Source organism: Ipomoea nil, unplaced genomic scaffold (genome assembly GCF_001879475.1).
Source record: "Ipomoea nil cultivar Tokyo-kokei standard unplaced genomic scaffold, Asagao_1.1 scaffold0761, whole genome shotgun sequence".
Taxonomy (NCBI): Eukaryota; Viridiplantae; Streptophyta; class Magnoliopsida; order Solanales; family Convolvulaceae; genus Ipomoea; species Ipomoea nil.
Window position 1 is genome coordinate 770,109 of NW_017617189.1, and position 25,714 is coordinate 795,822.

Genomic DNA, 25,714 nt, shown 5'->3' on the forward strand with positions numbered 1-25,714 from the left:
AATTATTGACTCGAATTCAAGCAATGATAACATCAACAAACATAAACGACTCAAACCATATATATCTTCAATTGCATTATATAATAATTGATGATATAATTTAAATAAAAATTGTATATCGGCCCAAATATTCTTAATATATTATGACAAATACATTCTGTGCATCGCACGGATGCAAATACTAGTTATCTTAAAAATTGCATATATTGTCATCATTTAAAGTTGAATGACTATCAGAGCAACACATTCAACATCTCATTCCAGATATCAGGCACACCAGGAAGACACCAATGACTACAATCAGATCCATACTCTCTCATGTGTTGATTTTGACTTGGCCCAACAACTTTGTTATAAATGGATGGATGTGCATCCCTTCTCAAAGCAGACATGGTGGTAATATCTTGTAGGTACACCGAAAAACTCATCTTTCTCAACACTTGTTTTAGTATCACCACTAGCTCTGTTACATGCGGGTGGCTCAACTGCTCTAATGGTTCTCTTTGATTGAAGCATTTCCACCCATCCTGCCTATAAACACACGCATCATATCAAATTCATATTATTATAGTTAAAATACAAACAATAAACATCACAATTTTTATTATAATTAATAAGGTCAACGGTTACCGTACATTTGTCACGAAACTACTATTCACACATACGTCAATCAAGGTAGACCTCAATTGATGATATAACAATGACAAAAAAAAAAAAAAAATGGTGATTCACGAGTGGCATGACGGTGGTTAAAATTTTTAGGATAAAGTTTAAATAAGTCATTAAATTATTTGAGAAATATCAATTAAGTCATTGAACTTAAATAACCTCTAAATAAATTATTGAATCTAAAAAAAAACAATTAATATTTTAATAAGTTAATTCCAATTTTTTGCTGACCGGATTGTTAAATTTTTATTTTATTTACATTTTTTTATTATAATCCACTTACATAGTAATATATTTTAAGTAATTATAATCAAAATAATTTTGTCTTGTCTAGATCTAATTTATTTATTTATTATTTTTTAAACATAAGATTCAGTGAAAAAAATAATAATAACTTAATTAATTAAATCTCGACAAAACAAAACTATTTTGATTATAATTAATTTAAAATATAATACTATCCAAATGGATAATAATAATAATAATAATAATAATAATAATAATAATAATAATAATAATAATAATAATAATAATAATAAACATTTGGCAATTCAGTCAGTAAAAATTTGAAGTTGATCTGCTGACAATGTTAATTGTTCTTTTTTTTTTTTTTTTTCGAGTTAAATGATTTATTGGAGGTTATTTGAGTTTGATGGTTTAATTGTTATTTTCTTCGGTGGCTTATTTGTACTTTATCCCAACATTTTTTTTATAACAATTTGACATTTTTAATTCATTAAAAGTAATGTGTGTATTCAGTGCCAGTGTGTGTATGTATGTACGTGTGTGAGTGTGTGTCTCTGTGCGTGTCTATATATGCGTTCAAGTGAGAATCACATTTTAGGTGAAAACTTGTGAACTACTACATGAATGCACAAAATCTAATAATCCAGACACACAATGACACAATGCACACAATATAATTTACCCTGGAGTAGATTGTGTGTACTCATGTTGATTCTCACATTCTCACCTAAAGGGTAGTTCTCATTTCATCATTAATATATATAGGTTTGTGTTCAAGTGAGAACCACCCCTTAGACGAGAAATGCGAACTACAATAAAAATGCACATAATCAATTACATGAATGCACACAATTTAATCTTTTAGACACACAATGCACACAATTTACCCTGGAATAAATTGTGTGCATTTTTGTATTAAATTTTGTGTATTCATGTTAGTTCTCACATTCTCACCAAAGGGGTGGTTCTCATTTGAGCATTAATACATTTCTTAGGTGAGAACATGCTAACAAGTACGAGTGAACACATTCTATTACATGAGTGCACACAATCTACTCTAGGGTCTCAAGCGCTCGTCATCTAGGCATGTCTGGGACTAGATTGTGTGCACTCATACTTGTTCGCATGTTCTCACCTAAGGAAGTGTTCTCATATGATTTTAATATATATATATATATATATATATATATATATATATATATATATATATATATATATATATATATATATATATATATATATAGTCTCATTTAGGTGATAACATCTTTTAACATGAGAACATTCGGACTTCGTTAGTAATGCACAATAAGTTCTTCATGGATGTACAGTAATGTCTTCAGTAATGCACGGTGTATTCCTATAGTAGTCACGGATGTGGAATTGTGCATTCATGAAAATCATACCGTGCATCACTGAAGAAGTCCGCATGTTCTAACGTTAAGATGTGTTCTCACCTGAATAGGACCCTGTATATATATAATAAGTTGTATAATGCCAAATATAAGAAAATACGGAGTAGTAAAAAAGTATTATAATGTACCCGTTATGCCTAGGCGACATGCTTCTAAAGAATACACGAGTTTCTCTCGGATCAAGATTCAAGTCTATCCATTTAGCCCATGTCATGAGTCCTTTCTCATAGGCAACCATGGGATTCATATATCTGTAGAAGTTGCTTCCCTCCATGATATAGTCCCACCTGCAAAAATTTTTACACACTGCTTCAATAATTTTAAGATACAAATCTCAAAGAAAATTTTGGTTTTAAATTAAAATCTTAATGACAAGAAAAAAACAATAGAAATTAAATGTGTGTAAGATTTTAAAAATACTCGATCAATCAAGTTAATAATAAGAGGAAAATACAACATGCATGTCTCAAATAATTTGCTTCGAATATTATTTGAGATGTGCCGTGTAATATGATAAATGCATGTTTCAAGAATTTATATTCAATTTCTCAATTATGTGTGATTGATCAATCTTGAGAACATGCAGACTAATTTTATATGCATCTAGGATGATTAAATGTCAAAAATTAAAGAAAAATGAGAAAAAAAATGTGGTAATATTTTTATAATTACGACAATACATTTGAAAACGCTTGATATTATATTGCATCAACGGATGCATCGACTAATAGTGCACACGCTTGAGTGCACTATTATAGATCTAGAATGCACTGTCTGTTATTCATGAACGCATTATCAAGTGTTTAAAAATGCACTGTCATAATTACATAAATGTCACCGTATTTTAGATAGACGGATAAGATTAGTCCTCACGTTTTCATGGAGTTACTAGTTCTCATATGATCTTAAGTACTAAGCCCCAAATTTTCCCTAAACAATTTAGGCTTGTTTAGTAAATGAAGGATCTGTCAAAATTTTGATGAATTTGTCATTTTGGTGTTTGACCAACTCAAAAAGTCAAAAATATTGTTTGATTATTCAACGATTTGATGTAGCGTTTTGCTCCAAATCACTAAAAACTGAAACATTGCAATGAGAAGCATTTCAGCTCGGCATTTTGGGGAATGAAAAATCTTTCCCAAAACACCCATAGTATTTTGAAAAAAAAAAACAAAAAAATTGTACTAAAGAACTGGAGCCAGGCTCTTCAATACATATGCTATTTTGGCTCCTTATTAAAGGAATTTGGTTCCTCAATAATGTCTGCCCATCAATGGATGGGGCATGCTAAATTTAAGGAGCCTCAATGCTCCAATCCATTTTTTCTACTGATGTGGGATTATTATAGTTTTATAGGTCATTTTATATGTTAATCGCTAACTCTAAACAACTAATTTTACCAAATATTTTTTTTTTTTTTTTATAAATTACTATACAATCCGCTTGTCAAAACTGCTAAAACAATCTACTATCCACTAATTGCTAACACAATTTACTAACCACTAACCGCTAACCACCAATTGCCACCCACAACAATGTAATTTGTACTAAGTGTCATACCCTTGTATTTTTTATGAATATCTTATCGATCATCATATCACGAATTTATTTGGTATTAAAGAATGTGTACTACTACTCATGTCAATGTGATGAAAATAAGATTGTATATATAAACACACACATATCTAAAATGTACTAATGTGTACTATCACGAATTTATAAGATTGTATATATAAACACACACATATCTAAAAACATAATAAGTCTCAATTCAGGTATATCCTTGATTTATGTCCGTTTTTTCTGCCAAATTTTCTTTTATACATTATGCTATAAAAGTTGTACTATACAATTTTTACACAAAAAGATCTCTACTATTATAACTTATGTTATCTTTTCCAATTATTATTACCATAGAAATGCATACACAATATATTTCCTTATATTAGTATTCAATGGTAATAATGCATGTACCCTTCAAAAAAAAAATGCATATAGACATGATAAACTATACGTGGGTGTCCATAAAATGGTTGACCCCCACCACTAATTCAAAAATGAATTTGGTTATTAATCAAATGATGTCGAGGTTGGGGAAGGGAAATATAGGAGGGTATATATATATATATATATATATATATATATATATATATATATATATATCAAGAATAAGTTGATGATCTTACGAAGTCCACTTTTGAGAGTGAGTCCACCAATGGGCAGAATCAAAGACAAGAACGTCCACTCCTCTCCAGTACTTTGCATTCTCTTCAATCAAATCCAAGTGAAGTATTTTCTTGTCCTCTACTCCTTGTCTCAATTCCACCAAGAATGGTGCCCAGCAGAACTCAATTGATGTTTCATAATCCTATATATCCACATTTGTTTTACAAATTAATATTGCAATCATTAGTATTTTGTTGGATAACAATCAGACAAAGTTTGATCTGATCTTATCAGAAACAATCACGTGTAAATTAAAGTATTTTTTTATATAAAAAAGTATTTATTGATTAGTGATGATGAATTATCATATATTGATTAGTGATGATGAATTATCATATATATCACGGATAAGGAGTATGATGTCCTAAAGTCCCATTTGCTCGGGAATAAATAGTTGGATTCAATAGACCAAGTTTTCACTATGTTCCAAAATGTGTGAGGTACTTGTGGCGGTGTCTCAGAGAGACATGTTTTCATGACGCAAAGAGATAATGGAGGTACAGGTTCCAGTAACCGCAGGCCTAGGGGTCAGGTCCCAGGACGTTGCGACTTTAGTAGAGGACAAGGAGGAGGTCAAGGAGGTCAAAGGGTTTGCTATAATTGTGGAGAACCTGGTCATCTACGCAACCAATGTCCAAAACCACTCCGACCATAGAGGTTTGCCAACTCTGTCTCCAAACCAAACGGTAATGTAGTTGTGATGATAGATGAAGAGTTATCTATGTTCAAGTAACTGAAAGTGCCTACCTCACAACCTCAAGACAATCAGTAGACGTTACCATCTTCCTCAACCACATTTGTCCAACAGGTAATCCTACTGCTTGTGTCTCTTCCTCGTCTCGACAAGGGGTCATTGATTCTAGAGCCAGTAACCATATGTCAAGTAATCAAAATATCTTTTCTAAATATTCTTCATTTCTATTTGGTACTACAGTTACCCTGGCAGATGGTTTATGCACTTCAGTTTTGGATAGAGGTAGTACCAGTGTAACCCCCTCAATGTCTCTCTCTCTCATGTGTTATACCTTCCGAATTTTTGTTAAACTTACTATTGATAAGTCAAATTACCCGAAATCTAAACTATTTTGTCATGTTCTTTCCTAGTTATTATTTGTTTTAAGATCTTTTGACGAAGATGATTATTGATAGAGGAAAGGAAACCGGTGGGCTGTATGTGTTAGAACAATTCTCTCCTAGTCCTGAAGGTGCTCCGATTAGTTTGTGGGTAGTACATCTCTTTTCTAGTTGCATTGTGGGTATGGTCACCCTTCTTTGTTTATTTTGATGAAGTTATGTTCGGATTTAGAATCTCTATTTGTCTTGCAATGTGAGTCTTGCAAGTTTGCTAAGCATTGTCGGGTACCATATCCTCATAAAGTCAATAAAAGGGTAGAATCTTTATTTCAATTGGTTCTTCATATGTATTGGGGTTGTTTCGGGTGCCATCTAGGTCTCAATTTAAGTATTTTGTAAGCTTTGTAGACGATTTCTCTAGACACACTTGATTATATCTCATGAAACCCAGAGATGAATTATTTGAAATCTTCTCTAATTTTTGTTCTATGGTTAAAACATAGTTCAATTAAATGGTTCGAGTTTTGCGGAATGATAATGACACAGAATATTTCTCCCGTACTTTTTCCAACTATATGAGTCAAAATGGTATGATACACCAGTTGTCTTGTGTTGGCACTCCCCAATAAAATGGTATGGCAGAACGTAAAGGCTGCCATATGTTGGAGGTTGCCCGAGCCTTGTTGTTTCAGATTAAAGTTCTCAAAGTATTCTGGCCGGATGATGTACATACAACCTCTTTCTTGATTAACCGTTTACCCTCGAGAGTACTCCAAGGCCATATTCTATATCACTTTGTCTATCCATCCAACCCATTGTTTTCCCTTTCTCTTAGGATGTTTGGGTGCACTTGTTTTGTTCCGGATGTTCATTCTCGAAGGGGGAAACTTGATCATATGTCTCTAAAGTGCATATTTTTGGGGTATTCTATCACTCAGAAAGGATATAAGTGTTATTCTCTAGACTTATGGAGGTACTTAGTGTCTGCTGATGTGTCGTTCTTTGAGGATACTGTGTTTAAAGAAACTCTCACCTCGTTTGATTATAGTTCAGTATCAGATGATTTTCTTACATATACTATTACCAATCCTTCCGTGGGTGGGGATGAGACTAGGCCGCCTGTTACACAGGTTTATCACCAGCGTTCGAGAGAAATTGAAATGCCGCTAGACTTGCTTGTTCCACCAGCCAATCCTTCCTTGCCAGAATCGTCGTCAACATATCTTGATATTCCAATTACCCTTCGTAAAGGTAAACGTCATTCTGCTAGTCCCATTTCATCCTTTGTGTCATATGTCCATTTGTCTTCCTCTTCACGTGCTTTTATATCTCAGTTAGAGTCAGTTTCAAGTCCAACATCTTTGAAACAAGCTGTGTCAAGATGGCTAGAGGCAAGCGATGGGAGAAGAGATGGCTGCTCTTGAGGAGAACTAGACCTAGAATTTAGTGGATCTTCCACCGGTAAGGCAACTATTGGGTACAAATGGGTTTATGTGGTGAAGATGAACCCTGATGGCTCTGTTGCCAGACTCAAAGCACACTTGGTGGCTAAGGGGTATGCATAGACATATGGTATAGATTATAACTGAGACAATTTCCCAAGTAGCTAAATTGACTTCGGTACACATATTTATATCTTTGGCTACTATGAATCACTGTCCTTTGTACTAGTTAGATGGAAAAATGCATTTTTGCATGGTGATTTACTTGAGGAAGTTTATATGGAGCAACCACCAGGATTTGTTCCTCAGGGGGAGTATGAGAGAGTGTGCAAATTGAAGAAATCTCTGTACGGTCTAAGATAGTCCCTGAGTGTGTGGTTTGAGAGGTTTAGGTGCAGTTATGAAATTTGGAATGCAGAAAAGTGACTGTGATCATACTATCTTTCATAAACATACTAACCATGGGTGTGTTTTGTTGATAGTGTATGTGGATGACATTGTAATCACAGGTAGCGATGCAGGAAGAATTGACGTTCTTAAGTTCTTCCTTGGAATTGAGTTTCATACTAAAGATATGGGAGTACTTAGATACATTCTGGGTATTGAGGTTGCTCACTCCAAGAATGACATATTTCTTTCACAGAGGAAATATGTGATAGATTTTCTTGGTGATACTGGGTTACTTGGGTCAAAGCTGTTCGATACGCCCATGGAACAGGGTGTCAAGTTTGTAGCAGATGAGGGGAAGGTGTTTGAAGATCCAGAAAGGTATAGTAGATTGGTAGGAAAGCTAAACTACCTCACGGTTACTCGTCTAGATATTGCGTTCCCTGTAAGTTTGGTGAGTCAGTTTATGAGCTCACCTACACAAACTCATTGGAAAGTAGTTGTTCGTATTGTGAAGTATCTGAAGAGTGCACTTGGGAAGGGAGTCCTTTATGTTGATCGTGGATATTGATGTTCTGAGGTGTTCTCCGATGTAGATTGTGGGCTAGCTCGTTTAGTGACAGGAGGTCAATGACAGGGTATTGTGTATTTTTTGGAGGCAATTTAGTCTCATGGAAGGGTAAGAAGCAAAGTGTTGTAGCATGGTCAAGTGCGGAGTCCGAGTATAGAGCTATGACTCATGCGCCTAGTGAATAGTTTGGGTACATAATATTCTAAAAGAGATAGGTGTGGAGGTCAGATTACCTATAAGGTTGTGGTGTGACAATCGTGCGGCTATACACATTACGAATAATTCAGTTTTCCATGAACGAACGAAACATATTGAGGTAGATTGTCACTTTGTATGAGATAAAGTGTAACAAGGGATAATATCTTATGTGCACGTTTGCAATGGTGATCAACTAGTTGAAGTATTCACAAAAGGGCTGATCAGGAGTCGGATTTCACACACACACACACACACACACACACACACACACACACACACACACACACACACACACACACACACACACACACACACACATATATATATATATATATATATATATATATATATATATATATATATATGTAACAAGCTGGGCACGTTTGATATTTATACTCCTACTTGAGAGGGAGTGTTAGAGAAAGTAGGTTTCGATTGAGAGAATAACTCTCAACCCTTGTGTTTGAATTTTGAATTGAGTGGCTGTGTTCTTTCCTTAACTTGTATAAGTAGCTCCTTGTCCTTTGTACATTCAACACAATGTAATACAAATACATACATACATACATACATATATATATATATATATATATATATATATATATATATATATATATTCTACAAACAATATTCATTGTCTAACAAAAAAAGGAAAAAAAGAAAAAAGAAAGAGGAAATTCTTACCAAAGCATGGAAAGACATGGTTGGGCCATTGTAAGTGACAGATTTTTTAGCACGGGGAATGACGGATTGTACTAAGCAAACTAGAGATTCCCATTGATTCCTCGTTATAGAGTCACCCACTAGCATTATTCTCTTTTTCCTCATCTTTCCAAGAAAATCCAATGCATCAAACCTACAACAATGTCGTGTATTTTGTAAACTTTAATTTAGGAAATCTTATCGTCCCTACTATAAGTGCACTTTAAAAGAAACTACTATTTTAGTCGGCAAAAGAGTAAATCAACATAGATTATTCATAATTGAGCAGCTCAAACCAAGATAGTCAAATAATAATATTGTTTGTAAAAAATAATGTACAATTTTATAAAACAAAACACAAATTGTAAGGGTGTGTTTGGTTCATGGGATTAGACACAAGGAATGAGAATGAAAGTCATACACATTATTTATTTATTTATTTATTTTAAATTCATACACATTATTTAATTGACAACCTTTTAAAACACTAAATAGCTCCACAAACGTCCGCTCATATGCGGGTCTTATCATCCATGGGTGTCGCAGCTTGATGATGGCTATTCATATGGTTACTATAGACCATGTTCCAAGAACTTGTAATACGTACTCTGGCCCATGAGTTGGCCAAATCAACCCTCTTGTATAGAGATTCTAGGTTTTGGCTCTTTGAGACCTATTTGTACCTCTGAATTCTCTATTTCGTAATTGAATTTTTGGTTTTGGTTTTAAAAAAAGTGATTACCCCTATAATTACAAAATACATTACCTAATTTAAATAATTCAGTCTTATTATCCCTCCTCATTTCATTGTCTCCTTACTCATGCATCTTTCCTCACTATATCAACTTCCTGCATACCTACTCGCTTTATTGTCACTCTTAAGATCAATTGTCTTAATTTTTTATTTTTATATTTTAAAAACCTTTAATCCAATTATAAAGTCATACATAACCAAATATCAATATTAATAATCATTTCAATTCTATCCTAATACCAAACTAGTAGCAGACTTTCACCAAACTTCATTCCAATTACCAATTAATTGATTCACATTTCGATTCCCATGTTCCAACCCAACACACCCTAAAATTTTCACATATAAAACTTACCTTGGAATTGTGCAACCATTTGGTTTCCAGCGCCACTTCTCGTAGTCGGAATCCGGGCGGCCGTTCTTGGCACAAGTAACAGCGGTGGTGAGATAAGGGCAACGCCGGGAGTCATACAAAGGGTACGACTCATCAAAAACCCATTTTCCGGCCGTGAAATCGCAGTTCTTGAGCGGGCTCTGAACCATGCTGATCTCCTCCTCAGTATCCTTGCTCTCCACCCATGAAAGCTCCTCCGCCGCAGCACAGAAGGAGTTGCAGAGAAGAACACAAGAGAACAAGTAGAGAGAAACCAGTAATGAGTTCTTGGAGTAGTTATCATCAGCCATTGTTGATGCCATGGAGCTAGCTTAGCTAGGAAAGATGGCAATGGGAATTATGAAGTTGCCATTACTGGATCGGAGATTATATTCTTAACTTGTGGTGGGAGATTGGTGAAAAAGTTATTGATTCCTAGCTAGCTAGCTAAGCATTCTGTCTCGATCGGCGAAACTTGGGGAAGCCTGATGGGGAAGAAATGATGGATGTCACATGATAATGATAGTGGTAATTCCAATTAATCATCTCTTATTGCTTTTGGCAGTTAAGATGTCAACATTTGGGGTGATTACTTTTAATCCTTTTAGTAAAAAGATTGCTTTAATTTTTTATGTGATGATGCTGCAGGTAATGCCCTCACTTTAGTTGGGATGCATGCCATAAACACCAAAAACTAACACTTCTACGCTACATTTGTCTGATCTATTTTCCATGTCTATTTATTAAAATGCAACATCGATCATAAGAAATTATAAAAATGTGCCCACATTTTCCCATTTTATTGTTTTTTTAGTCATTACAATGGCTCATATCTGTCTGCACCGTTTCATGCACTTAGGGAGGCTAATGCATTTGATCATATATATATATATTGTCTATATTTGGATGGTCGTGTATATGTACAAATGCCTGGGTAGTACGATTGTGCATTCGTGTGTGCTGATTGTGCAACCTAGTGTTGTAAATTGTGCACCAAAGGCTAGAGAGCTGTGCATTATAGCACATAGTTCAGTGCATCGTAGGACATTGGGATGTCCGCTGTAGGATTTTTGGGCAGGGTTTGAATGCACAACAATAAAGTTATTGATGCACAACACTCAATATAGGAATGCACAATATTTTGTATAGGAATGCACATCTTTTAATAAGATTGATTTACCTTGAATTTATATATTTTAATATTTTAAAGGGATTTGTTTCCTTAATCCGTGTTATTTGTTCCTTTTAATCTCAGTCATACATCATTCTAATTTAATGGTCTAAATTAGTCCTCACCTAATCCGGACTATATATATATATATATATATATATATATATATGGTGATGTTCCTATGAGAACCACCCTCCCATGAGTCCATGAGAAGCTTTCCTTAGGTGAAAAATATGGTTTAATCTCATCCATTGATACAGTTCAGATCAAGGGTATAGAATGAAAGCTATTTAAAAAAACACAGTGGCATTATGATAATTTTGTGTAACTAAGTTAATTTTTTTTTTTTTTTTGGTCTTTCAAAGCATTTTATTCATTCTTCCAGAGCACAATGTTGTACCCTTCCGAGCACAATGATGTGCCTTGCAGAGCACACTGATGAGCCTTGCATAGCAAACTGATGTGCTTTCCAGTGCACATTGTTGACCTTCTAGAGCACATTGTTGACCTTTTAGAGCACATTGTTAAGCCTCTAGAGCATATTGTTGTTCCTTCCAGAGCACATTGTTGTGCCTTCGAAGTGCATATTGTTTTGCTTTAGAGTACATATTGTTAAGCATTCTAGAGCACATTATTGGGTCTTCCAAAGCACATTATTGTACCTTCGAATTACACATTTTTTTTTGTCATGGAGTGCATATTGTTGAGCTTTCCAGAGCTCATTGTTGAGCATTCCAAAACACATTGTTGTGTTTTTCAAAGCACATTGTTGTGCTTTTCAGTGTACAATGTTGTGCTTTTCAGAAGACAATTTTGTGGCTTTCATGATTTGAACAAAATGCAAAGATAGTAGATCAAAGATGATTTCGTGGAGAAGATGACGTCGTGTAGATTAGAAGTACTCTTTTTGTTTAGAGCCACGGATCTGGACAAATCAAAAGCTCAAATTTCTCTTCATATATGTAGGGGCGAAGGCAGGATTTGTTGGTGCGGGGGGTCGAGTTCACGGCGGTTACCGTAGTCAACTAAGGAAACGAAAGAGAGGATTTAGGCATTTAACTACAATATCTAAACTTTTTGTTGTTGTGAGGACGGATAAATCCATCTCCAATAAAGAATAATTCATAACAAAAATTCAAAGATTTAAAGAATAAAAAGGAAATGAAAAATTACCTATAGACTTGCAGGTTGAAAATTGAAGAAAATCTACTGTCTGTGTACTGCGTTTGAGGTTTGTTGGTTTAGAATTTGGACGGTTTGAGTATAAAACTTACCCTAAGGGAGCGTTTGATTCACCAAATGTTAGATTACCTTGGGGAATGTTAGATTGCTGTGTTTGGTTTAAAACTAAGGTAGGTAAATAAAACAACGGTAATAAGACATTGATTAAAATGCCAAAAGCACAAAATTAGTAATAAGACAAGGGAATGTGAGATTACCTAAGAAATTGGAGGGTATCTCACATTCTCTTCCAATAGCTAAAAACTTAATGTGGAGGTTATGTGACATTCCTTTGAAAAAATTATATAACATGAACCAAACATGAGAATTATATTCCCAAATTAATATAATCTTAATTATCTTATATAACTTGAACCAAACAACCCTTATATATTGGTGAGGGGATCACAAAATAACTATTATAATACTAAAATTTTTTTTGGAGGGGGGGGGGGGGGGGGGAGGGGTGGCCAAGCCGCTAATATAATGCCCATGTTGCAGATTTCTCTATACTAATTCAAAAATTATTTTCTTTTGGGGGGAAGCCCCCCTGTTAATATAAGGTGCCTCCGCCCACATATATATATATATATATATATATATATATATATATATATATATATATATATATACAAAAACTAGCTCTCGACAGTCAACAATTGGATTTAGACATTTTTGTTAGGGAACATCCATTCTATCTCTACTCATCAAGCTTCGCGTAATAGAAGAGAATGAGGAAACTCTATAAAATTAGCAAACCCCAAGCATGAAGCAAGGAAGCACTTGTCTAAAAGTCACACATATTTTATTTACTCTCTAAATTAAAAGACAATTATTATATCCCGAACTATGATTCATCTTGCAAGATGAAACCTTAATACAAGTTCCTTTTTAATATATTGTAAATTCATTTTAACATGTATTACACTAAAAATGGATTGTATCACAATGATGGATATATTGGAAATGACACAATAATAATAGAGACCCAGGTCTAGGAATGTATAACCCGAGCAGCCCAAGAAAAGTCTCAAGTCTGGAGCCTGTCTCCGAGGCCCAAAACAATCGGTCTTGATTTAGTCTCGTGGGCCCACCATGTAGACCTAGACTTAGTCTTGTGGCTTACCACTACTTTAGGGAAGTTTATTGGCCCTTATCTTGTATAAATTAGCCTGAAGCGATTATTACAGGATCATGTCTCACTATTACAATCCACTTGTAATGTCCTACATCAATAGAAGGAAATATTATTGCGATTATATTGTTCTTCTATTTTACTACTTTTATATTATACGTGAGATTATTGACCCGTATAATTACATACCCGGAGTCAATTTTCTCCATCATTGGCTCTCTTGTTGAAAGCGACTGTACAGGCTCGAGAATGCTCTCTACTTTAATAGCGAGATTCAACTCTCGCGATTCTTATAACAAACGTTTTACCTCGCGTCACCCTCAAATAATCGCCACCATAACCACCTTCTCATCGAGTCGTCGAGGCATCCGCCTCTGCCTCCGTCATCGTGGCGACCACCATGGTACTCAACCGATCTCGTCACATCACAATTTTGCACTATATATTCATGAAATTGAAACCCAGCCTGTTTCTCATTTCTGCTTGCCATCTCTATCAATCGTCGTTCCCTGCACCATAACCTGATTTCGTGTGGACAGTACTGCTTTGTGATTTGATTGGGAACCAAATCATTCTGATGCCCAGACAATTGCAGAAGGTTCATGATGAACCTAGCGTTTCCTCGTCACCTTCCACCTTTTCTATTCTTAATCCAGAATATCTATCGTGGCGTTCTCCGCAACGTCGAAGGGATTGTTGCTGCTGCTAAGGATGGTAACGACAAGGAGGCGATCTTATCCGCACTTTAGATCGGCCGGTTTCTCGCAGATTGGTTTGATCCAACTGGGAGATTTTTACGTGGAGGAGGGGAGAGAATCGTTGGTCGAGAGAGCAGATAGATTTAACGACGGCCAGCCCTGAACATCACGTCTCGTGCTAGAGATCCTTGGCTTTTCATATAGCTACAATGAGAATATTAATATGAATCGCTGGCCGAAAGTTGCCGATCGGAAATGCATGGCATGGATCGGATTTTGCCATCATTTTTGGCAATCACAGCTTCGATCTTCATTCCTACAACCATTAAACCAGTGTTGGTCATGGCAGTATGGAATTTTGACACGTACAATTGATGCATGTTCGCTGAATGATCGTCGCAGAGGAATCCATATCAATGATCCTGGTCTGGGTCTATGACATGAGAGAAATACAGTATGCACATTACCTCCGTACGTTCACCCGGCTATCCAGATCAGAGTACATGTCAATAAAGCAACGTTTTAACGCTCCTTGCTCCGGCCATTACGTAGGAATCCTCATCGACCGCGCCACCTGTAACACCCCGTGTTACGGCCTTCAATCCCGGATTAATTATTTAATTAATCCCGTTAATAATAATTAAATATGATTTAATTATGTTAGGTTTACCTTTAATTAATTAGTAAGGTCCATCACGAACCGTGGACCCTTGCCCGAATAAGAATCTTAAGCCTGTTAGGAATAAAGGAAGTAGGCCTTTTACTATTCAGATTATGATTAGGATCCTCTTTAATTAATATGGTCCACTATGGACCATGGACCCTTATCCCTAAAACAAGCCCTAGCCCTATAAGGAATAGAATTAGTAAACCCATACCATTCAGGCCCTAACTAGGAGTCTTAAATATATAAATAGGGAACTTAGGAGGCACCTAGAAACCCTCCACCACAAGAATAACGCCCACCACCCCAAAGAGCTCCAAGAATCCCCCTAGAAGAAATCAAGAAAGCAAGAAAGCTTAAAGAAAGACCCTTCATAGCCAAGGAATTAATTAAGGCTAAGAGGTAACCCATGTCTCAACAAAACCTATTTTCATAGTTATGATTCCCCCTTAGGGTTTCCCCATATTATTGTGTATTGGCGAGATATGATGATGATTATTGATGTTTGATGTGATGATCCCATGAGGGATCTTGATAATCTTGATATTGGGAGATTCTTGATAATTATGGTGTTCTTAATGATTATGTGGAGTTCTTGATGATTATTTGTCGTTCTTGATAATTGTATGGCATCCTTGATGCTTATGTGTTATTTGTACCGAATCTTGCAATTAAAAGACGAACCGTATTCTTGTTGGTATAAAAGTGATTAGAACCCTAGGTTGTATCGTATGATATTATTCTTGGATTATCGGGTGGGGAAATCGCATGTTTGGGTGTTGATTATATTTAGAAAAGCATGATAGGTTATGTGCCGTTCGTTTCTCGTATTTGATCCGTTAATTGTCTACGTGTTGTCGTAATTGCGTTGGAAAGTGTCTAAGCATGGTTTCGGGTTCCACAACGGTTCCCGGGGCGTATTGTGTGATAAGAGTCAGTGGGGGGTAGGTGGGGGGTAGGGGACCCGCCACCTACCCACGGCCGAGAACACCTTCCCGACAGCGGGCAGCTGCCCGCCGGCGACCCGCTGCCCGGAACAGTAAAAACCGACGGGCAGCCGGCGGGTGGCCCCCCACCCACCGGCTACCCGCTGGAAATTATCCCCCTCGCGATCCCGGCTTCCCCGTTTGATGTTCCCCCGTTCCCCGTGGTGTCCCAACGGACTCCGTTTATCGTGCCTATGTCTAGTTTGATATTTCGGGTGCCGTTCGTAGGTTTACGAGTCTATTATATTGCATGCTAGTTGAATTGGTATCCCGTTGACCTAGGTGGAAGAAGTATGAACCCCTTAGGACTATTCTTAGTATGTGATGGATCACGCATAGGTTTTGTTATACGCTTTCTCCCCCTTCCCAATGTGTAATGTGGGTTGCATGTGCTTGCTATGTGTTATGTGTGTGTGTTACCCCAATTCGGTTGCGATCGGATTGGTTATCCTGAGCTGCGGTTTAGAAGCTGGCTGCGGTCAGATTGATACTCTTGGGCTGCGGTCCACCATTTGGTTGCGATCAAACGTTTCTATACGAGCTACGGTTCGTCCTTTTTCATGGCTGCGGTCAGATGACATTCTCTTGGGCTGCGGTCCACTGTTTGGTTGCGATCAAACACTATGATGAGCTGCGGTTCATCGGTCGCTTGCGATCGACCCCTCCGTGTTGCGATACGGGGCAGGGTGCTACGGGGCCGTGTCAGAGCTATATGCGCTGACCCTCATGTATGTGCATGCGATTGGTCCTGTGGCGCCAACAAAGTGTGTTATGTGTTGTGACATGGACGAGTTGTGATTACGAGTGTCTTGGGGGATGTGACTATGGGATTTATATTGGGGATTGTTCGTGTTGGGTTATGATCATTGTCTATGCTTTGCCTTATCTGCCTTATCTGTTGTGAACTGCATATGCTCGTTATAACTGTTGCTTGTGTCTGGCCTTATCTGTCGAGTCATTCCCGGTTTTTAAAGCTAGAGTTCGTAGGATATATCTTCATGCTCAAAATGGTTTTCGTATATCTATATATATCTCTATATGTATTGTATTTCAACGCGTTGGAGTGGGTTACCAGCATCTCTCGCTGAACAGATATATTTGGCTTTCAGGCACAAAAGATTAAGTCACTGGAGCGCGCTAGAACTTGGAGTATAGAAGTAGATAGCTTTCCCCTTTTGGCCTGCGTGCCACGTTTACGTAATTACACTTTGAGGATATTAGTTAATTAGCCTGTGCACTTGGGTTCTCTAGCCCAGGTGTGGCATAGCACCCCGTACGCTTGTATTTATTTCTTGGGATTTAATGAGATTCCACCTTTGTTATAAGTTTTAAAAAGTCTTGAAAATCTGGGGTGTTACACCACCGTGCGTGGACGTTCGTACACTGATGAATGCGCTTAGCTTGGATCATCGTCGTATCATATTTCAGCAACCCGAATGGCAGATCCAGAGAAGCCTTGTCGTGGAGAAGTATTGATGAATCCTATCAGATTGGCGGCGACGACGTGCATTTGACTGTGAGAAGCAAGCTATATATGTTCATTAATATTCCGGCTGGGGGAACATGCGGGCGTCGGATGTGTCAGATGTTGATCCTATGGGATTCATTCGCAAACCATAACGGACAGAAACTTTTTAATTTGACAGGAGATCTGATCATGATCTTCCCTTTACGTAGAAGTTTGAATATATTGGTGTATGTTTTCAATGCTTGGTGGCACAACATGCAGTATATGAAATCTTCCGATCGAGAGAATTGTATGAGCCAAATGATACGATGGATAATGAAGTGGATAGGAGGAGATTCCGGCGGGCGTCGATATATCAATCATGCATGAATGAACTGCACAGTGAATCCTAGTGGTGGTTTAGGTACTCATGTTCTTGGACCAAGGAACCTAACCCTGATAGTGACTTCTGTAAAGATGTTATATGTACGTGGGCGTGCAAAGAATGTGAAAAAGCATGTGAGTCTTTGAATGCAAGATAAAGCCTTTAGAACATTTAATTTATTTTAATTATAACGCTGGACTAGATGAAAACATATTCCAGATATAATAAAGCACATGAATTAAATGGCAGTAAAAGAAAGCATGCACCAGGATATGTTCAAGCAGTTCGGAGCCTCACTCCTACGTCTGCGGGGCCACTCACATCAACCCAAATCCACTATGATGAAAAACGGAGTACAAAAGGGTAGTTAATTACACTCTACAGTATAACCTATAACTACTCCAGAACCTACTCCAGTGGATCCGATGTGCAGGCGTTCTTCATTGCTTCATGATCTGATTGTAAGATCTTCTTCACACACAACAGTACAGGATATATTTGGTATAGATGCACCAAGATTTCAGTGTAAGACTTTGTGAAAGAGTGCGCAAATTGAATGCTAATTAAGGTAGCATTATATATAGGTTGTAAATGATGTTTTGATCCTCAAAGTATTGCACTCTTCCATTCCTTGAATTCGGCTGCTCCATTAGATCTAGATCTCCCCAATGATAGGGTCTTGAATAAATACTTTGAACAAGCTTTATACCTCCTGGATAACTTCCTTGCGCTGATCCAGTCAACTACTCCAGACGACGTGACTAATCCAGCAACTAATCCAGGACTACTTTGACAACTAATCTAAGCCAATAAAACAGAGGTTTAAATGTGCAATATATTTACACTTACAATCTCCCCCTTTGGCTATTAGTTGACAAAACTACTAAAAGATATCATCGGCTTTAAAATGAATTGCCAAATGAGTAATCTCTACAATTGAGATCGGATTAGTCACTAGTCAAGAGTAGCTAGACACACACCCTTCTTGAACTTAACCAATGTTGTGCCAGAGAATTTCAAACACAATTAAGGCATACAAACACATAGAAATTTAAAGCACAAAGAGACACAAAACACATATATGTCACATAATATAGCTGCATAGCATTTATCACATAGTCAAGGCAAAAACACACAGCACCTTAACACATTTAAAAGCAAAATAAAGAAGAGCACACCACATTATTCACTGGCACTTATGGCTAAGTTCACAAAAACACGTACTCCCCCTTACTACGTGCACTCCCCCTTTTTGTCAATTTAATGCACAAAGAACAGCCAGTGTCGAAGTAGAATCAGTAGCAGAAGCAGTCGGTGCAGAGTCCAGGCCTGTTGCTGGAGGATCAGCTGGAGCAGGGGCAGGTGGAATCGCGGAGAGAGTGGCCCGATCATCATAGTGCGATCTTTGGAAGATGCGAGAGTCCATAGAAGTCTTGTGTGTAACATGGCAGAGCTCTTCATTGGAATAGAGTTGAAGTCCTTGTTGTTGTAGAATCCCGGTGATAAGACATGGAAAAGGGAGATGAATCTTGGCTTCCTTCTTCTTAGCGAAACTCATGATGTGATGATAGATGAGGTGACCAAGATCAATAGGCAGTTGATGTCGAACTTTGTATAACAGAGAGGCCATCTTCTTATTGACAATGTGCACAGAGACATTCGGGATCCAATTGCTAGAAGCTAGGCGAAAGAGAATCGAATAGACTGCAGTAAGTACATTCGAGGGCAGACCATCCTTTGGCCAGATGTTGATCTCGTTGTGGGTAAGATGTGAAGCAAGAAAGTCCCTAGCAGGCTCAAAAAGATCATCACACGCATCACGCTGAAAATAAGCATTAATAATAGAGGGACTAAAATCATACCAAACATCCCGGAGAAACACCTGATGATGATGCGGAGAGGCCGGTCGAAGAGAATCAGATGTGAGATTGGCGTAGAATTCCGGAATAAGCCAGGCAGAGTAGGCTCCCACATTTTGGATAGTCTGGAGAAGGTTTTGAGCCTTAAGAAGAGGAATAATATTGCACACGCGAATGAGGTACTCAATACTGAAATTCTTCTCAACCAAGATATCGCGATTTGAGTGCTGCTGCCATACTGTTTCTAATGCAGGGGAGAGCAAGATAGGTCTGAACAAGGTCTCCTTGGACACCTTAGCAGTCTTGGACTTGGATGATGCAATTGCCTTCGAAACAGGAGCAGATGCTGGAGGAGGAGCCGGAGTAGACACGCTAGTTTTCGATCGTGTACGCTGAGCAAGACCCGTAGGCCGATGTTCAGACCGTTTGCTAGGACGAGATTCAGAGACAAATTCAACATCATCGGACATGTGAAGCTTTCTCTTAGCCACTAGAGCTGCTGCAGGTGCTTCATCTGGATCAGTAATTTTGGCTTTCCCTTTGGCCTTCGTAAACGGCACCCTGATAACTGGAACAGTCGTTTCAGCACGGGCAGTGTTTGGCATATTTGCAATGGTGTCTGAGATGATGGCTGCTTGAATGGATGGATCCTCAGGCTCAGAGACTATGTCCCGAATCGAAACCTCAACATCCTCTGGAACAGAGACTGGATCATCAATAACTGGATCTGAGGTTAGAGCAGTGACTGGATCATGCGAATGCTCAGCCTTTTTGGAAGTGGCCTTGTCCGTGTTTTGAGGTTGGGAACCTGTGAAGGGAATTGCAGACAGAGGCACAATAGACAAACCAGCAGAGGGATCCTAATTTCACAAGGCAATAGCACAGTCTCAAAATTAACATACCATAAATAATCAAAGCAAGAAGCAGCTTTAGGCATAAAAAACTCGACCATAGATAATCAAGGCTAAATAAGCAAATTAAAGCATAAAAATGCGATGCATGCCTAATTAACAAGCAATTAGATATTGCTCCTTAAGAGATTAGAGAAATCAAACCGTAGATTGAGCCCGCAGTTGCCGAGCCTGAAGTTCTCCTTGAATAATTTCCTCGTCTAAGATTTCATCAAGTGGCCATAGGTCATCCGTGATCCCTGATGCTCTGGAAAAGATCTCCTTTGAGTCCTTCACAGACAACTCCTCCATCAGAGATGGGTGTCGAAGAAGTGTTACAAGAACTCGGCGAGCAGAGATGTCCGAGATCGGAGCTGTTCCCCGAAGAATTTGACGATAGAGATCTAGGCGCTCATCTTCCGTGAGGTAGAAAAGGAATGGATTAAGATCAGAATGGCTAGCCATATTTGAGGTAGGCAAAGACGATTTGATAGAGGAATTTGGCTAGGATTCGAAATTTCTATGGAAGGTGAGAGATGTTTTAAAGGAAGGTGAGAGAGATTTTAGGGATTTTGATTCGATTAATTGGGGAAGAATACGGTGGTGTATAACAGCTAAGTGAGAGAAAGAATGAATAAAAAATTCTGATTATTTAGTGAGGTCAAAGAGGCTTATTTTCCGGTCCGGTGAGCGTACTGGAGCAGAGATCCTATCTGGAGGATTTTCTGGAGGAAATCTGAAAAAAGAGAAATAACACAAAACAAAAAAAAAACAAAACAAAACTTTATTTGAGTCACAAAAAAAAAAAAAAACAAACTTAGATCGAAAATCTACACACCCCGAGAGCAGCTCGAAGTAACTCAAATCTTGTGTTATCAAGAGGCTTTGTAAATAGATCCGCTAGATTTTTCTCTGTTGAAATGTACTCCAGGTTGATTTCCTTGTCTTCTACTAATTCTCTTATGAAATGATGCCTTATTTCAATATGTTTAGTGCGGGAATGTTGAACTGGATTTTTGGAGATGTTGATCGCACTAGTGTTGTCACAATAGTGTCATATACTCTTGATGTAGACCATAATCTTGAAGCATCTGTCTCATCCATAGGAGTTGAGTACAACAGCTACCAGCTGCGATGTATTCAGCTTCAGCTGTGCTGAGCGATATCGAGTTTTGCTTCTTACTTAGCCAGGCAACTAAGTTCTTTCCCAAAAAAAAAAAAAAAAAACAACTACCGGATGTACTTTTGCGGTCATCTGCATTTCCGGCCCAGTCGGCATCACTGTATCCTACAAGATTCAGATTAGTATCATTCGAAAACCAAATGCCATAATTGAGAGTACCTTTGACATATTTTATTATTCTTTTCACGGCTTTAAGATGTGATTCTTTAGGAGCCGCTTGAAACCTGGCACATATTCTAACACTGAGCATAATTTCTGGACGGCTTGCTGTCAGATACAGTACACTCCCGATCATGCTCCTATATAAAGTAGGATCAATTGGCTTCCCTGATTCATCTTTGCTTAATTTTGTAGTTGTAGATATTGGCGTTCTTGCTTCTTTGGCTGACTCAAGTCCAAACTTTGTTAACAGGCCTTTTGCATATTTTTCTTGAGATATAAAAATACCTTCATTGGTTTGTTGGACTTGTAGTCCTAGAAAATAGGTTAGCTCGCCGATCATACTCATTTCAAATTCCTGTTGCATGACTTGAACCAGCTGATCTGTAGCACCTGTTTGAGTGGAACCAAAGATAATATCGTCAACATAAACCTGAGCAATTGTAATATGCTTACCTGACCTTTTGATATATAAGGTTTTGTCGACTCCCCCTCGGTTGTAGCCGTGCTGTGAGAAGATACTGGGATAGTCTTTCATACCAGGCTCTCGGAGCTTGTTTTAGACCATATAGAGCCTTGTCCAGTTTGTAGACATAGTCAGGATGATGAGGATCTTCAAACCCTTTAGGTTGAGCAACATATATATCTTCGGACAGATATCCATTTAGAAAAGCCGTTTTGACATCCATCTGGAACGATTTTATTCCTAGAGCACACGCTATACATAGAAGAAGGCGAATAGATTCTAGGCGTGCTACTGGTGCAAATGTCTCTTCATAATTGATACCTTCAATTTGACAGTAGCGTTGTGCAACCAGTCTTGCTTTGTTGCGAGCAAATGTTTCCAGCTGAATCGGTCTTGTTGCGAAAGATCCACTTTGTTCTTACAACATTTACACCGTCAGGTTTAGGGACTAGATTCCATACCTTGTTACGTTCAAATTGTCCAAGTTCTTCCTGCATGGCTTTAATCCAGTGTTCATCAGATAGGGTTTCTTTTACCGTCTTGGGTTCGATTTTTGATGTGTAACACGTATACCCTGCAAGCTCGAGGTAATTTCGTTTAATCCCTCTAGTCCTTACTCCAGAGGATGGATCTCCTATGATATTTTGAGTAGGGTGATCTTTGTGAAGGCGGATAGCCCCTTCGAGTGCTCCAGCATCTGGGTCTGGACTAGGTTCTGGACTAGTATCTGGAGAAGATTGAGTAGAATCTGATGATGTAGTTTCAGGGGGTTCTGGATTATCCGTGGCAGGTTCTGGAGTAACTTCTGGGTTAGAGACACTTGTAACCTCAGTTATTTCCTCAGGTTGATCATCAACCACCACGTTTGCTGATTCCATGATGGATTTTGTAACTTTGTTATAGACACGGTAGGCACGACTATTCGTTGAATACCCAAGAAAGTACCCTTCATCACTTTTAGGCTCGAATTTTTCGGTTGGGTTTCGGTCCTTCAAGATAAAACACCGTGAGCCGAAAATATGAAAGTAATTAATATTAGGCTTCTTATCTTTCCATATTTCATATGGAGTATGATGCGTTCCGGGTCGTAGATATACTCGGTTTATCGTGTGACAAGCAGTACTTACTGCTTCAGCCCAAAATCTCTGAGGCAAGTCTTTTGCATTGAGTAGAACCCGAGCCATCTCTTGAATCGTCCGATTCTTTCTTTCAACCACGCCATTTTGTTGTGGTGTTTTAGGTGCTGAATACTCATGGAAAATACCGACTGATGCACACCAATCATCAAATACTTGGTTGTCGAATTCACGTCCATGATCACTTCTAATGCGTATGATTGACTCATCTTTCTCTTTTTGGAGTTTTAGGGCCAGGGCTTTGAAGGCTTCGAAAGTTTCTGACTTTTCCCTGAGAAAACTGACCCACGAAAACCTAGAAAAATCATCAACACAAACTAAAATGTACCTTTTACCTCCAATGCTTTCTGTTCGGGTAGGTCCAATGAGGTCCATGTGAATGAGTTCCAGGCAGTGTGTGGTATTGATCATATTTTGAGAGGTATGCGCTGCTCTAGTTTGTTTTCCAGCTTGACAGGCACTGCATACTCCAGCTGTTTCTACCTCGATATTAGGTAGACCTCGAACACCCTCAATCTTGATTAATTTTTCAAGTGAGCGATAATTCAAGTGACCCAACTTTTGATGCCACAGTTTTGATTCTTTTATGCTGGACCTGTAACAATAAGAGTCGTTAGTAAGTATATAGCAATTATCATAATGGCGTTTACCTTCCATGACACAGTTCTTTTTGTAGTCAGTAACGTTGCAGCTGTCTTTTGTAAAGCAGACTTTCCACTCCTGATCACATAATTGGCTGATACTAATCAGATTTGCATGCAGACCTTCCACCAATAGAACTTGTTGGAGTTTGGGTAGACCTGTGACATTTAGAGTGCCAATTCCAATGATCTTTCCCTTAACACCATCGCCGAAAGTTACTTCTCCTGTACTTCCCTTTATATTGTTTAGGTACTTAGCATCACCCATCATATGCCGCGAGCATCCACTATCAAAGTACCATCTCTCTTTTCTGTTGGTACTCGTAGAGTGGAAAGAGACATGACACACAAAGTCACTTTTCTTCACCCAAATTTGCTTGACAAACGGAGTGATAGATTTGTTTGTGTATTTCTCGCAACGTTGGTCTTTGTAGAAGTAGAAGCACTCCGGTTTTGTATGTCCGCGTACCCTGCAGTAATGACATATAGGATTATACACTCTAACCTTGATTGATGTTTTCCTTGGAGCAAAGTTAACTTGACGCCGAGCTGTACTAGTTTCTGGACCATCTTGATCTGCTCCAGAAACTGAGTCAGGGCCTGAGGCTTTGACGAAAATTGTAGTAGCTTTGTCCTTTCCTCCAGAGTAGCCTAACCCATATTTTGTAGACGTCTTTCGACCAGAATCTAAAATTTGGTCTAAGGTGGATGTGTTATCCATCATTTTTATCTTGCGTTTGAGTTGCTCCAGTTCCTTTTTGAGATCTTCTAGCTCATGTTTGAGATTTTCTTCTTTCTTGTGACTGTCTTCAATGATGCTGTCCCTGTCAGATATTTTAGATAGATACACTTTTTTGGCATTTTCTAGAATGCTAACCTGACTAGACAGAGACCTATTGACTTTTACAAGAATTTCCCATTTAGCATACAATTTTTTATATTCTACTTCAAATGAAGGTGCAGGTAAATCTTGGTCTTCTGATGACACATACTCTTCAATTTCTGATTCTTCGCCAGTTGTAGAAGCAGATACGGTAGTTGTAAGAGCTGTAAAGGCGAAAAATTTTCCGGAGAACTCATCTGGATCAGAACCTGGATCAGTTTCTGGTTCATCATCATCACTCCAGGTAAGGGAAACTTTCATTGACTTCTTCCTTCTAAAATAGGTTGGACATTCAGCCTGCACATGGCCATACCCTTCACATTCATAACATTTGATCCCTCTGCCTCCGGTTTTGTCTTTAGATTGAGAGTTCCGAGAAGCGCCTGGTCGTTGGCTGGATGAGTTTGATCTTTGATTGTTTCGATTTGCACTTGATCCTGATCCTTTTTGACCTTGAAACTTGCCAAGCTTTCCAGTTTGTCTTTGTTTTACCTGTTGCAACAATTTAGAAAAACCTTTAGTTAAAAAGACTACTGGATCATCACTTACCTCATCTGGATCAGAAACTGCTCCAGCGTCTTCTACAGTGAATGCTACGGTTTTTCCTTTTGTTTCAGGTCCGCCTAAGATTTCCATCTCATAAGTTTGTAGGCTTCCCATCAATTGTTGTACCGTTTTCTTTTCCTATCCATCGTGCTCCTGAATGACTGTAACTTTCATTCAAAATCTTGGAGGG

The 25,714-nt window shown here is 38.0% G+C and overlaps 1 protein-coding gene across 1 annotated transcript; it reads right to left on the minus strand.

Annotated features, from left to right (window-relative positions):
* Positions 1–129: 129 nt before the first annotated feature.
* Positions 130–10,533, minus strand: LOC109176883 (protein trichome birefringence-like 36). The gene is made up of 5 exons (XM_019326282.1): positions 10,037–10,533; positions 8,910–9,081; positions 4,514–4,695; positions 2,456–2,614; positions 130–531 (listed from the first exon to the last, which is right to left on the minus strand). Exons 1-5 carry the CDS (start codon positions 10,375–10,377, stop codon positions 234–236), a joined length of 1,152 nt encoding a protein of 383 aa, XP_019181827.1. The 5' UTR covers positions 10,378–10,533; the 3' UTR covers positions 130–233.
* Positions 10,534–25,714: the final 15,181 nt, after the last annotated feature.

Coding starts and splice junctions, on each gene's coding strand:
- LOC109176883 (XM_019326282.1), bottom strand. CDS start 10,377: ATGGCATCAACAATGGCTGATGATAACTACTCCAAGAACTCATTACTG. Junction 4,696..8,909: donor CCATGTCTTTCCATGCTTTG/GTAAGAATTTCC, acceptor GTGGATATATAG/GATTATGAAACATCAATTGA. Junction 2,615..4,513: donor CACTCTCAAAAGTGGACTTC/GTAAGATCATCA, acceptor AAATTTTTGCAG/GTGGGACTATATCATGGAGG.